General features: G+C 44.4%; 1 protein-coding gene across 1 annotated transcript in view; it reads left to right on the top strand.

Annotated features, from left to right (window-relative positions):
- LOC101610720 overlaps nucleotides 1-14,863 on the top strand; it is a 212,631-nt gene that overhangs the window by 74,827 nt on the left and 122,941 nt on the right. Inside the window, exons 17-18 of the mRNA XM_045155548.1 lie at nucleotides 7,954-8,154; nucleotides 11,462-11,583. Of these exons, the coding sequence (XP_045011483.1) occupies nucleotides 7,954-8,154; nucleotides 11,462-11,583 (323 nt within the window). The remainder of the gene's footprint in view (nucleotides 1-7,953; nucleotides 8,155-11,461; nucleotides 11,584-14,863) is intronic.

Genomic DNA, 14,863 nt, shown 5'->3' with positions numbered 1-14,863 from the left:
AGGCAGACTGCTGGCTAGGATGTAAAGGCATAATGAGATACAAGCTCATTTAATTAATTAATCAATTTTTCTGCACACAGTACTGGGGATTTGGACGCAGCCTATGAAGAGCCTGTGAATCATGGAATTTTAGGGTTCATTGTATAATGAGGGGCTTCTTAAACTTTATCCATTTGTGACCCCTTTACACTCAAGAAATTTTTACACAGCCCCAGGTATGCAGGATTGTATAAAGTAGGTATTCAAATTAAGCATTTCCTGATGATAAATCATATCTTTTTGATTTTTAGAGGCATATTCTCACTCAGGCTGAGGCTGATCTGAAACTCTAAAGCCCAGGCTGGCCTCAAACTCACGGCAATCCTCTTCTCTTAGCTTCTTAATTACTAGAAATATGTGCGCAGCCTGGGCATGGTGGCACACGCCTTTAATCCCAGAATTTGGAAGGCAGAGGTAGGAGGATTGCTGTGAGTTCGAGGCCACCCCGAGACTACATAGTGAATAATGAATTCCAGGTCAACCTGAGCTAGAGTGAGACCCTACCTCGAAGAACAAAACAAAAAAAAGGGTCGGGGGAGAGCCAACATACTTGTTTATAATTTATTTTAAAACAATTCTTTGGTATATGTTGCAGTTACCATCTCATTGCTGACATGAAACACCCCAAAGCAGCTTCTGCATTTGATCTTGAATTCACTTTTGGTTGTGTGGTTCAGAAATCTCTCAGTATTGCCCAATTTGTCATGACCACCCCATGCATTGGGTTGTGACCCATAGTTTAAGAAGCTGTGGAAAAGCAAAGGGCCACAGGTGAGAAACATGACAACCTTGTTTTCAGCAGCTATTTTGGTGCCAGCTCAGAGGGCTGTGGCAGAAAGCCTTTGGAGAAAAGAGGGGGCGGCTATTGCCATAGAGACCTTGAGAGTTGGGGGGGACAGGGGGCACGGATATGGCCATGAGACAGGGGTAGACTTGAGATCACTCTGAATTGAACCCGAGGACCAGATGTGAGGTTTGCAGTGTGAGAGTGAGGAGGATTTAATAGTTTTATCACAGGGTCCAGCTGGTGACTTCTAACTGAAGCAGGATGCAGCGGGAGTGAGGACATCTTTAAGGGAGATCAGGTTGGCTCTAGGACACAGCCTACTGAGGTATTTGTGAAAACCCTGAATACATTGTGAGGAGCTGTGCGAAGCTCAGAACAGATATAAGCTGACATATAATTGCGGCACTTAAACCACAGTCATGAGTCAAGAGAAATGAGAAAAGTTAGAGGTTGAATGGGCCCCTGAGGGACACCTACATTTAACAGGAGGTCATGGAAGCAGAAGTAGTAACCAAATCGACTGGAGCACACCCAAGAAAAATAGAGTTTTGTGAAAGCCAACAGGAAAAAAATAAAAGTTGAACTATGCTTGCTGGTGTGGAGTACAGTGAAATTTCAAGAAAGATGACTCCCCAAATCCCACAGTGGGGTCAGCACTCAGGTGACCTGGGCGGCTGTGTAGGACTGTTCCAGAAGGCTTTCTGGGGGTAGAAGTCAGACTACCACATGCTGTGATGTGGTCTGAAAACCGGGAAGTGGAGACGGTTTCTCTGAATTGTTTTTCTAGTGGAATAGATGGTCTTACTGTTTCTTTTACTCTCTGGTCTGTTACTCACAGAGAAGTGGGTCATCCAGTGTTTTGAAAACAACCCACTAAGTTTAAAAGGTATAAGCCTTGGGCTTTGCAAGAATGTTTTTCTTTTCCAAGAAAACCTTGACCTACCAGTTAGAAGCTTATTTTGATTAATGAAGTAAGTCAATGAAAGATTTAGACTCATAGCATAGTCCCTGGAAAGGAAGTATTAAATGTAAATAAGACAGTAAGGCAGAATCTCTAATGTTTTTTATATTTTTGTTTTGTTTTGTTTTTTGAGGTAGGGTCTCGTTGTAGCCCAGGCTGACCTGGAATTCACTATGTAGCCTCAGGGTGGCCTTGAACTCATGGTGGTCCTCCTACCTCTGCCTCTCAAATGTTGGGATTAAAGGCATGTGCCACCTCACCAGGATAAAATCTCTAATTTTTGGTTCAAGCATGAGCTTCAAATAGTCCTTTTTGTTCTCTCTCTCTCTGTCTCTTCCTCCCTCCCTCTCAAAGTGTACAGGCAGGACAGGTTGGTGACAATAATAGAAGAAGAGGAAGTTCTGAAAACCACTTTCTCCACAGTTGACCCTTCAGTTCGTTCTGGGCTTAGGGGTAGGCTGCTTGTGGGTTCTTTCCAGGGCAAATGAAACTATTTTAATTTTTTAAAATTATTGAAAAGATCTCTCCTTCCTACCCTGAGAATAAGTTCCCTATAGAAACTGAGCTTTCTGTGCCAAATCTGTAAAATATGACCTTCCAAGTCAGAAAATCTAGCCTCAGGTCCTATTTTTAATGGCCGAGCCTGATTTCTAACTAAAGCACGATTGATTTCCCCAGCCCTGAATCATCGCCAAACTTCCTCAGCTGTTTCCAATTGCTAAATATATTGGTCTCACTATTTGAGAATGACTTGAACATATTGGGCTCTTTTAAGTCCTTAAAATAACCATAGTATATATGAAGACTCATAAAGTCAGAACTGAGGTCAATTTAAGTGGATTAAGGGACCCAAGGAAGCCAGGTACGCGCAGCAGCAGGAAAGTCAAGTAGGTGATGATGTACTGACTTTGGATTCTCTCTCTCCACAGCCACCAAACACGGTTCCTGGATAATTCAATTAAGTTCATGTGGCACTAAAGTGATTTTCATGTATTATTCCCTTGAAAAGAAGAAATTAATTCTGTGATAGGTTATGTTTAGAGAGGGAGAGAGGAAGAGAGAACATGCCAGGGCCTCTTGCCATTGCAAACAAACTCCAGATGCATGTACCACTTTGTGCATCTAGCTTCACGTGGGTACTGGGGAATCAAACCTGGGCCGTCAGGCTTTGCAAGCAAATGCCTTAACCACTGAGCCATCTCTCTAGCCCCTAGCTACCTTTGATTTTCTGTTTTACACCTTGATTTGACCTAAGACCCTTCTTTGAAAAAGTTATTTTAAAATGCTAGAAATAAAAAAAAAATTGTGAGGTTAAAAATAAGATAAATACAGTGTGACTTGGGATTATTTGTTTTGTCTGTTTTCCTATTTTCTCCAACATTCTCCTGCCCACTATCCCTGTATGTACAACATATTATTTTGCCTGCACAGTTGGCCCATGACACACAGAGGTGACATTTGACAGGCCAAAAAGACTTCTTAGACAAATATCAGCCCAGTGTGTAAATGGACATGGGCCAGTTAGCAACTAGATAATAAATAGAACCTGAGGCAGAAAGAGTTTGTCCCACCCTGTTAGGAAAGAATTAATAATAAAATGATGTAAGGTTCCATCTGAGAGCTTCAAGGGCTTGAGCCCAAAGCTTCCAAAATCCTTGTTAATTCAAAATGCCACGTTTTCCCAAGCAACAGCTAAGACCCCTAGACAAAACATTGCAATACTTGGGACATACTTAGGCTGAAGAAGTATCTGTTATTTATGTGAAATTCACATGTGTTTGGGTGCTCTCACCTGCTGACTGGCCAGGTCATCAGCAGTGAGCTTGCAGTTCAGCCTAGGCCTCTGTCTCTGCAGCCGGGTGTCACTAGACTGAGCAACTTGCAAGAACCAGCTCCCCAGGGACTCCCCCTCCCCCCCCCGCCCCAAGTAGTCAACACTTGGACTCTTTGTCCAAAAAAACAGGTCAAGGAAGTTTAAATACCATAAACCAGCTCTTGGGGTTGCCCTGGCCCAGCTGAAAAGATTCAGGTTAGGCCAGAAGGAATTAAGGAAAGTAATTGTTGCTTTTCTAATCTCCCCTTGGGGCTACTGAGTGATCCTCCTAGCCAGTCGATCCATTCTTTCTTCATTTCCGTCCTGCCCTTTGCTGTTTCATAATTGAATCTCATACCAGAGTAGACCTTGGGGAGGAGGGAATAAGGTCCTTTTCAGCTTATCCTTTCTGCTTCATTTTCTGTTAGGATCACTTAGTTTAGGGGATCCTGCCTTCCCTGCACTTGTGACACGCAGTCCCTAATCTGTGGGCCACCTTCTGCCCCTTCCGTGGCGGCCTGAGGCTCTCTCAGTGTTCTCAAGGTTGATCCAAAGTCCTTTGGATCTGGAATCTTTTCAACAAGGTATTCAAGAAACTCAGGTTATGTATTCATTACTTTTCTGGTCACTGTGAGAGAATGCCTGGAAGGTGCCCATTAAGAGAGGAAGGATTGGGCTGGAGAGTTGGCTTAGTGGTTAAGGCACTGGCCTGCAAAGTCATAGGACTCAGGTTTGATTCCCCAGGACCCACATAAGCTAGACACATAAGATGGCACATGTGTCTGGAGTTTATTTGCAGCGGCTGAAGGCCCTGGTATGCCCCTTCTCTTTCTCTCTCAAATAAATAAAATAAATGTTTAAAAAAAGAGAGAGAGAGAGGAAATATTTACTTTAGCTCACTGTTTGAGGGGACATAATCTATCATGATGTGGGAGGCACAGTGTCAGGCAGCTCCACGGCAGCAAGGGGAAACATGTGACTCTTCCATGACCTCACTTTTCAGCACAAGAGGCAGACAGGACCTGGGGGACAGGCTATTAACCTCAAGGCCCATCCTCCCAAAAGATCCACTTCCCAAAGGTTTCATGACCTCCAGAAATAATCACTACCAGTCAGAGACCAAATTTCCACACACAATTCTGTAGGGAACATTTTATATCCAACCATACCAGGTGCCAACTGAGATCTCCCAGACTATCCCATCTTGAGCCTTGACCCTGGGAAGACATTAAACATCTCTTTATAAAGCAATACTTGATTTCTATTATGCTATTCACCTTCCATTGTCTAGTACTTCTATAGAGGAGGAAGAGCTCTCCTACCCACTGAGATTCAGTGCCTGGGCCCTGCAAAGTAAACTGACGAAACACAGAAATGTTGGCATTGTGTGCATCTCGTGGGCTTCATAGAAAAGAAGACCCAGGGGCTGGGGAGGTGGTTCAGCAGGTGAAGGTACTTGCTTGCAAAGCCTGCCAGCTTGGGTTTGTTTCCCCAGTACCCATGTAAAGCCAGATGCACAGTGGCACGTGCATGTGGAGTTCATTTCCAGCAGCAAAAGGCACTGGCATGCACCTCTGTCTCCAATAAATAAATAAAAATATTTTTTTAAAAAAGAGAAGAAAAGAAGATCCAAAGAAGCCAGGAGGCAAACAAAACAAAAACTCTCTCAAATCTTCCAGTCAATAAATGGGCCAGTGAACTGAGCAGAAACACAGATGGCTAGTAAAATTGTAAAAAGTGTTCAGCTTCCTTAGCCATCAGGGAAATGTAAATTAAGACTACGTTTAGATTTCACTTCACCCCAGTCAGAATGGCTAACCTCAAGAAAATAAATGACAGCAAACGCTGGCAAAGATGTAAGGAAAGGAGTGATTATTCCCTGTTCATTGGATAATAGACTGACAGAGCTACTATGGAATTTAGTGTAAGGGTTTCTCAAAAAAAAAAAAAAGACTAAACAAAAATAACATGAAAGTAGGAGGGGGCGGGCTGGGAAGAGGATGGAGTTTAGTGGGAGCGAGAGCTGAGCAAGAGAGGATAATGGAGGTGAATATGATCAAAACACATTACACACGTGTGTGAAAGAAAATAGGGGGGGCTGGAGAGAGGGCTCAGTGGTTAAGGCGCTTGCTTACCCGCAAAGTCTGACAACCTGGGTTTGATTCCCCAATATCCACATAAAGTCAGATGCACAAAGCGGTACATGTGAGCTGGAGAGATGGCTTAGCGGTTAAGCGCTTGCCTGTGAAGCCTAAGGACCCCAGTTCGAGGCTCGATTCCCCAGAACCCACGTTAGCCAGATGCACAAGGGGGCGCATGCGTCTAGAGTTCATTTGCAGTGGCTGGAAGCCCTGGTGTGCCCTCTCTCTCTCTCTCTCTCTCTCTCTCTCTCTCTCTCTCTCTCTCTGCCTCATTCTCTCTCTGTCTGTCGCTCTCAAGTAAATAAAAATAAACAAAGTGGTGCATGTGTCTGGAGTTCATTTGTAGTGGCTAGAGAGCCTGTTGCGCCCATTCTCTCTCTCTCTCTCTCTCTCTCTCTCTCTCTCTCTGTATCTCTCTGCTTGCAAATAAAATATTTAAAAAAAATATATAATGAGGGTGAATATGATCAAAACACATTACATATATGTATTAAATTGTCAAAATAAATTAATTTAGGAAAAAAACCCTAAAAGCAGGATTAGCCTATGACCCAGCTATACAATTCTTGAGCACATTTCCAAAGGGTTCTCTGTCGGAACACAGAGGAACTCTTCACCCACACTCAGGACTCCACTGTTCACAACAGCCAGGACATGGAGCCAGCCATGAACAGATGAGTGAATGAAGCAAACACGTTACATATGCCCAGTGAAGTTTTATTCAGCCATAACAAAATGAAATCATGACATTTTTAGGAAAGTGGAAGGGAATGGAAATTGTTCCCAAAGTATCCTAGACTCAGAAAGACACTGCACATATTGGCTCATATACCCATCTTAAATTTTGATTGTTGGTTGTTTTCTTTTTTTTTTTCAAGGTAGGGTCTCGCTCTAGCCCAGGTGGACCTGGAATTCACTATGATAGTCTCAGGCTGGCCCTGAACTCACAGTGATCTTCCTACCTTTGCCACCCAAGTGCTGGGATTAAAGGCATGCACCACCATGCCCGGAAATTTTAATTATTTTATTTTATTTTATTTATTTGAGAGAGAGAGAGAGAAAGTGGGTGTGCCAGGGCCTTTAGCCACTGCAAACAAACTCCAGACACATGCATCTCCTTATGCAACTGGCTTACAAAGGGTCCTGGGGAATTGAACCGGAGTCCTTAGGCTTCGCAGACAAATGCCTTAGCAGCTAAGCCATTTCAGAAGTCTCACTTTTAATTTTTATATATGTGTGTATGGGGGTGTGTAGGTCATAAACCTAGAAAGGGTACCATGGGCAGGGGGTGTCTTAAGGAGGACTGGGGAAGGGGGGAAGTCAGTAATAAAATACATATGATATGAAAACAGAAAGGGGCCCACCAGGGGGAGGAAGAGTTTCAGCAGGAGGGGATGGCGGTAGGAAAGGAGGGCAGGAGAGATGGCTCCACAGTTAAGGTGCTTGCCTGCAAAGCCTAGGGAGGCCTAATGATCCCGCGTTTGAGTCCCCAGTACCCCCATAAAGCCAGATGCACAAATTGGTGCATGCATCTGGAGTTTGTTTGCAGTGGATAGAGGCCCTGCTATGTCCATTCTCTATCTCTCCTTGCAAATAAATAAAAGTAAAATATTTTTAAAAAGCACAGAATAAAAGTGCCATCAGGAAGCCCATTATTTTTGTATACTAATTTTAAGAAACAAATCAATTGACTACAGTGTGTATATGTGAGATGAAAGATGCATTGCACAGTAACTTCTCTCTCATCCAAAAGCAAAAAGCAGCAAGTGGTCCTAACAAGAGATGGAGCTAGACAAAGGAAAGAGGGGTGGGCTTCTTCTAGGAATGGCAAACATGTGGTGAAGAACCTTGGAATGCATCCATCATCTCACTGGAGCTTGTAATTTTCGCAGAAGAATGTCATTAATTATGCAGCGCTCCTTTTCTTTGCAGAGAGCAGAGCGAGAAGAGACAGAGGCACAAAGTCAAACTCAAGTCCAGTTCTTTTGGCTCCAAAACGTGTGTTCTTTCTATGTCTTCCTTACTTTGGGGTTTACTAGCTGCCCAGCTATCACAGGTGCTGCATCTGTCCACATGGGACCTGCTAGTACCAGAGGCTCAGGGCTGTGTCTCCAGCTGAGGCCATAGATGGGGCCTCCCGTCTTCTTCTCTGGGCCCAGGGCTACCTTTGCTGTCTCCTATCAAACTTACTTAAATCTTCCCCCCCCCCCAGCTTCTTGATAGTTATTTTGAAGCCTACCAGCACACGTTGGACACTGAGGAGAGGTTCACCTTAGCACAGGTGATGACTGACATCATGCACCGGCGCCCCAAGTTTGATCTCAGCCACCCCTATTTCGTCAAGGCCTACCAAGATGAATGCACCTGCCTGAGGCTTCACCTCCAGCTAGTGCGGGCCATCCTTAACCACCAGGTGAGCAAGGTGTTTTTTTTTTTTTTAAATTATTTATTTATTTAATTATTTATTTATTTATTTGAGAGCGACAGACACAGAGAGAAAGACAGATAGAGGGAGAGAGAGAGAATGGGCGCGCCAGGGCTTCCAGCCTCTGCAAACGAACTCCAGACGCGTGCGCCCCCTTGTGCATCTGGCTAACGTGGGACCTGGGGAACCGAGCCTCGAACCGGGGTCCTTAGGCTTCACAGGCAAGCGCTTAATTGCTAAGCCATCTCTCCAGCCCAGAGCAAGGTTTTAAATACTGCATAAGCAAAGAGGATGGAGGGTTGGAGAGATGGCTCCGTGGTTAAAGGCACTTGCTTGCAAAGCCTGATGGCCTGAGTTCAATTCCCCACTACTCATGTAAAGCCTGCTACACAAAGTGGCTGGAGTTCATTTCCAGGTACACCCTGGTATGCACATACTCTCTCTCTCTGAAATCAATAAATAAAAATGGGGCTAGAGAAATGGCTTAGTGGTTAAGGCACTTGCCTGCAAAGCCCAAGGACCTGGGTTCTATTCCCCAGTATCCAGGTAAGCAAGATGCACAGTGTGGTGCATGTGTCTGGTGTTTGTGTGCAGTGGCTGGAGGCCCTGTCATGTTGTATGTTCTCCCTCATGCGCGCTCTCTCTTTATCTGCCTCTTCCTCTCTCAAATAAATAAATAAAATATTTAAAGAAATAAAAAGAAAAGAGTATGGAAACAGGAGCTGGAAATGAAAGTAATGTTCTCCTTGCCTCACACGTCCAGAATCTGGGTTTTCTAGGTAGAGTTTCATTTAAGGTCATTGGTATGGCTGCATTCCAATTCCAGCTACAGTCTTTTTTGAGGGGGGGAGGCAGGGGGGTTCAAGGTAGGGTCTTGCTCTAGCTCAGGCTGACCTGGAATTCACTACTAGTCTCAGGATGGCCTCGAACTCATGGCAATCCTCCTACCTCTGCCTCCCGAGATTAAAGGCTGGCCTTAAAAGCATGTACCACCATGGCTGGCCCAGCTACAGTTTTACGGGGAGTTTCTAGCCCTAATTACAGGTAATGGTCCACAAGGAACCAAGGGCCTGGGTTTTTATGAGATCACATTCATCACTAATGAAGACACTGAAGACACATCTTCCCAAGGCATCAATGTTTAAAACTGTGGAAATGTTTGTGCCTATTTCTGGGATACCGAGAGAAGTAATTACATCAATGTCCTCTTGGGAAAAGCTGGGAATAACGCAAACGGGAAGTGAAGGGCTCTGAAGCTTGGTTGGGATTGGACCTTCCCTCCCCACCCCCGCCCTATAAAGAGAGGCTTCTTTTACTCCTTTCTTTCTTTTTCCTTCTTTTTCTTTTTTTTTTTTTTTTTAAGACAGGGTCTCATACTACAGCCCAGGTTAGGCTTGAACCCATGGTAATATTGCCCCAGTCTCTGGAGTACTGTAATTAGAGCTGTGAACCACTACATCTAGCTTTAATTTTTTTTAACTATTTTTTGTTTATTCTTATTTATTTGAGAGTGACAGACAGAGAGAGAAACAGGCAGATAGATTTCCAGCCACTGCAAATGAACTCCAGATATGTGCTCCCCCTTGCGCATTTGGCTAACGTGGGTCCTGGGGAATGGAGCCTCCAACCGGGGTCCTTAGACTTCACAGGCAAGCGCTTAACCGCTAAGCCATCTCTCCAGCCCTAGCTTTAATTTTTTAAAATATTTATTTATTTAGTTAGTTTTTATTAACATTTTCCATGGTTATAAAAAAAATCCCATAGCAATACCCTTCCTCCCCCCCCACTTTCCCCTTTGAAATTCCATTCTCCATCATTTAATTTTTTAAAAAAATATTTTATTTATTTATTTGCAGAGAAAGAGAGAGAGTGGGCATACAAGGGCCTATTGCCACTACACACATACAAACTCCAGATGTATGCTCCACTTTGTGAATCTGGCTTTACATGGGTGCTGGAGAATCAACCATGGGTATGCAGGTTTTGCAAGCCAGTCCCTTTAACCACTGAACCATCTCTCCAGCCCTTTATTATTATTTATTTATTTATTTTTGGTTCTTTCGAGGTAGGGTCTCACTCTAGCCCAGGCTGACCTGGAATTCACTATGCAGTCTCAGGGTGGCCTCAAACTCACAGTGATCCTCCTACCTCTGCCTCCCGAGTGCTGGGATTAAAGGCGTGCACCACCACGCCCGGCTTCAGCCCTTTTAAAAAATATATATATATTTTGAGAGAGAAACAGGCAGAGAGAAAGAGGGACAGAGAGAGAGAATGGGCATGCCAGAGCCTTCAGCTGCTTCAAACGAACTCCAGATGTGTGCGCCCCCTTATGCGCATGTGTGACATTGCGTGTTTGCATCACTGTGCATCTGGCTATGTGAGACCTGGAGATTCAAATATGAGTTCTTAGGCTTCGTAGGCAAGTGCCTTAACCACTAAGCCATCTCTCCAGCCCCTGTATATTTTTCGACACAAGGTACTACTGGATACTTTCTTTATAGCCCACACTAGCCTCCAATACATGGCATTTCTTCTCACTCAGCCTCCTGAGTTCTAGGATTATACCACCACATCTGGCTTAGAGTTTAGAGAATTATTTGTCAGGAAAAAAAAAAAAACAGTATTTTCAGTTTTGCCCCTTAAAATTGCCCTTTGCCTTTCTTAGTGCAGCATGGTTCATGATAAACAAGTCTTCAAAACCATGTCTGCAGCCTGGGGAGATGGCTCAGTTGGTGGGTGCATTGCTGGCTGTGCAAACATGAGGACCTGAGTGTGGATATCAAGCACCCATGTCAAAGCTGTGTGTGACAGTATGCATCTGTAATCCCAGGTCTGGGAGGATCCCTAGGGCTTGCTGGCTAGTCTAGCCAAATCTAAGAGCTTCAGATTCAGTAAGAAACCCTGTTCTTAAAAAAAAAAAAAAAAAAGAGTGGAGGGCTGGAGAGATGGCTCAGTGGTTAAGGACCTTGCCTGCAAAGGTAATGACCTGGGTTCAATTCCCTAGTGCCCACCAAAGCGAGATGCAGGAAGTGATGTATGCGTCTGGTGTATTCATCTGTGCTGGCTAGAGGCCTTGGTGGGCCAATTTTCTCTCTTTCTCTTTCTCTTCTTGCAAATAAATAAATATTTTGGAGGGTTGTTTTTTTTTTTTTTCTTTTTGAGGTAGGGTCTCACTCTAGCCCAGGCTGACTTGGAATTCACTATGTAGTCTCAGGGTGGTCTCGAACTCACGGCGAGGTTCATAGCTGAGGTTCATGGGAAAACCTGACTCATAATTACTTTGCTCTCCCATCAGCTGGAGCAACAACGGGAGTATGTCCAGAGGCTCTGGCGAGAGGATTGTTCAGACAACCATAAGACATTTGGGCTTCCCCTTAATGTAATTTGCAATCAACTAATTTCCATCAACAACAGCTGGTAAGTTTTAGGCATTTTTACATTTAGTCTTCTAGGGTGATTGTGGGTCCAGGGCTATGTTGGGTCTAAATACCAGTCTTAGGCCAGGCATGGTGGTGCACACCTTTAATTCCAGCATTCAGGAGGCAGAGGTAGAAGGATGGTTGTGAGTTCAAGGCCAGCCTGGGACTACATAGTGAATTCCAGGTCAGCCTGGGCTAGAGAGAGACCCTACCTCCAAAAAAAAAAAAAAAAAAAAATTGTTTAAATACTAGTCTTTAAAACATCACTAAAGGTTTTGGGAAAATGAGAGACATTTCTAAAAGCTCCAGAAGACAGAGTCCTCCAGATATTAGACCTCTATCGTGCTTTATAAATAATAAAGAAGAGGTGGCTAAAATTGAAACTGGTATCATTGGGTGCCAGACCATCACTTCCTTACAAAGTTCTGAGGAGGGCCAGGGAGCTGGTTCAATGGGTAAAAGCACTTGCTAGGCAAGCCCAAAGATCTGAGTTCTGATCTCCAGCACCCATGTAAAACACCAGATGCGGCAGCGCTATCGTCTGTAATCCTGGACACCCTAAGGTGAGATGGGAGGTGGCATCAGGAGAGCCCCCCAGCTCAGGCCACTAGCATGGCTTACATTAGCATGGTGGGCATGAGCGAGACCCCTGCCTAAGCCAAAGTAGAGGTCAAGGGCCAACACCTGAGATTGTCCCCTGACCTCCACACACATGCTGTGGTACATACACACAGAGCACAAAAAGAGGGAAAAAGTCCCATGGGGGAGCGGGGACAGTTGTTCTTGAAATGCACAAAAGGCCATTCTAAACCTAGAAGTGCCTCAAAGACTTTCAAGTGGAATTTTGTTTTTTCTTCTCACAGTGTCAATAAAGAGGTTCTTGAGGATTTATTTGGTGACATCACCCATTTAAAGAGCAGAGTTCCATTTCCTCTCCCTTGCCTTTTGGTCTTTGAGGTTGGGGGGACTGAAGTGGTGACAGGCTCCAGGTTGGTTTGAGCAGCCCCAGGGTGCAATCTGCCTATTGTCTCCAAGTGGATGGAGAGAATGGCTGGCTTCCCTCAACATCCAACGTATACTTGTGAGGATGGAGATGTGGACACAGAAGCAGCCCTGTGTTTTGGTAGTGTGTGCACTAAAGAGTCTTTATGGAAGAAGTTGTCATGATAGGATTGGGGAGAGGCAGGGTACTGTGAGAGTTAATAGCTGAGATCCTGGGCTGGAGAGATGGCTTAGCAGCTAAGGCACTTGCCTGCAAAGCCTAAGGACTCATGTTCAACTCTCCAGGTCCCACCTAAACCAGACTCACAAGGTGATGCAAGTGTGCAAAGCTGCCCATGTGCACAAGGGAGCCCGTGCATCTGGAATTCGATTGTAGTGGCTGGAGGCCCTGGTGCACCAATTCTCTCTCTCTCTTTCTCTCACTCTCGCTCTCTCACATTTAAAAAAAAGTGGGGGGCCTGGAAAGATGCTTAGTGGTTAAGGCACTTGCCTGTGAAGCCCGAGGACTCATGTTCCACTCTCCAGGTCCCACATAAGCCAGATGCAGTGATGCAAGTGCACAAGGTCATACGTGTGCTCAAGGGGGCACACGTGTCTGGAGTTCAGTTGCAGTGGCTGGAGGTTCTGGTGCACCAATTCTCACTCTCTCTCACACTCTTTCACTCTCACATTAAAAAGGGGGGGGCAGTCTGTTGAGTTTGCGTCAAAAAACAATCTCATTTCTTTAAAAAGAGCTCGGGAAGTTCCAGACACAGAACCCCATTTTCCCCATAGACCTTTGTGGGGATTGATTTTTTTTATGGTAATGAACCTGAGACACCAGCTGTGTATACATCTTGCTATGGCAAGAATCGGCTCTCAGGAAATGGCTTTTGGCAGATCACACTAAGGCTATGTGGATGCTAAAAGCTGTCAGAATGCTCTCCACAGCTAGTGTCACTGGCTGGATGAGGCTCCTTTCCAAACGTAGGACTGTATTTCTTTTTTTAATCGAGGACTAAGCAAAGTCCCATTTGCACAGTAAAAGGAAACATTGCTGGTCTTTAGCTCTAAGAAGAAAGGCCCCTGACTTCTGTCTCCTCTGCTCCCAAAAGAATTGCCCACAGACAAGAATCCTATCAGTGCTGGCTTTGTCCATTTCTTTATTGGGTTTATTTTGCATGTGTGCATACCTGGGGAATTGATCCTGGGTCCTTAGACTTTACAGGCAAGCACCTTAACCACTAAGCCATCTCTCCAACCCAGTTTTATTATTTTAATACATACATTTCACAAACAGAAACCCTCTATCACCACATAGTTTCAAACCCAAATGTTTCTATTTTGCCAACATTCTTCAACTATTTACACTGCATTTGTCTGCCTCTTTTTAAAAATTTTTTAAAATTATTTTATTTTCATTTATTTGAGAGTGACAGACAGAGAGGAGGAGGAAAAGGAGGAGAGAGAGAGAGAGAGAGAGAGAGAGAGAGAGAGAGGGAGGGAGAGAGAGAAAGAGAGAGAGAGAATGGGCGCGCCAGGGCTTCCAGCCACTGTAAACAAACTCCAGACGTGTGCGCTCCCTTGTGCATCTGGCTAACGTGGGTCCTGGGGAATCGAGCCTCAAACCGAGGTCCTTAGGCTTCACAGGCAAGTGCTTAACCACTAAGCCATCTCTCCAGCCTCCTTAATCATTTTTTTAAAAATATTTTATTTATTTATTTAAGAGAGAGAATGGGCACTCCAGGGCCTCTAGCCACTGTAGACAAACTCCAGACACATGTGCCACCTTGTGCATCTGGCTTTACCATGGGTACTGGAGAATTGAACTTGAGTCCTTAGGCTTTGCAGGCAAGTGCCTTAAGCTCTGAGCCATTGCTCCAGCCCTCATTTTATGTTTTTAAGTTATTCTTTCTTCAGCTATTTGACTGGATATTGGTTGCTGAAATGTTGGCCTTTTGCCATGTCTAGTCTTAATCTTATTCTTACTGGGCAATTAGCATACATGCCTATTTATTTCTATTGCAAAGGGTTTGTATTAAGACAAAGCACAGGTTGTAGAATTCAGTTAGTTCCCTGGATGCTTGCTGAAATCCTGCTAAGCTCCCTGTTCCTGAAAATGGTCTTGGCCTATACAGCTTTATTATTGATCTTTTTTAAAAATATTTTTATTTATTTATTTGAGAGCGACAGACAGAGAAAGAGGCAGATAGAGAGAAGGAGAGAGAATGGGCGCGCCAGGGCCTCCAGCCACTGCAAACGAATTCCAGATGTGTGCGCCCCCTTGTGCATCTGGC

Source organism: Jaculus jaculus, chromosome 7 (assembly GCF_020740685.1).
Source record: "Jaculus jaculus isolate mJacJac1 chromosome 7, mJacJac1.mat.Y.cur, whole genome shotgun sequence".
NCBI lineage: Eukaryota > Metazoa > Chordata > Mammalia > Rodentia > Dipodidae > Jaculus > Jaculus jaculus.
The sequence above is the reverse complement of the archived record's forward strand: the minus strand, read 5'-3'. Positions and strand labels throughout refer to the sequence as shown.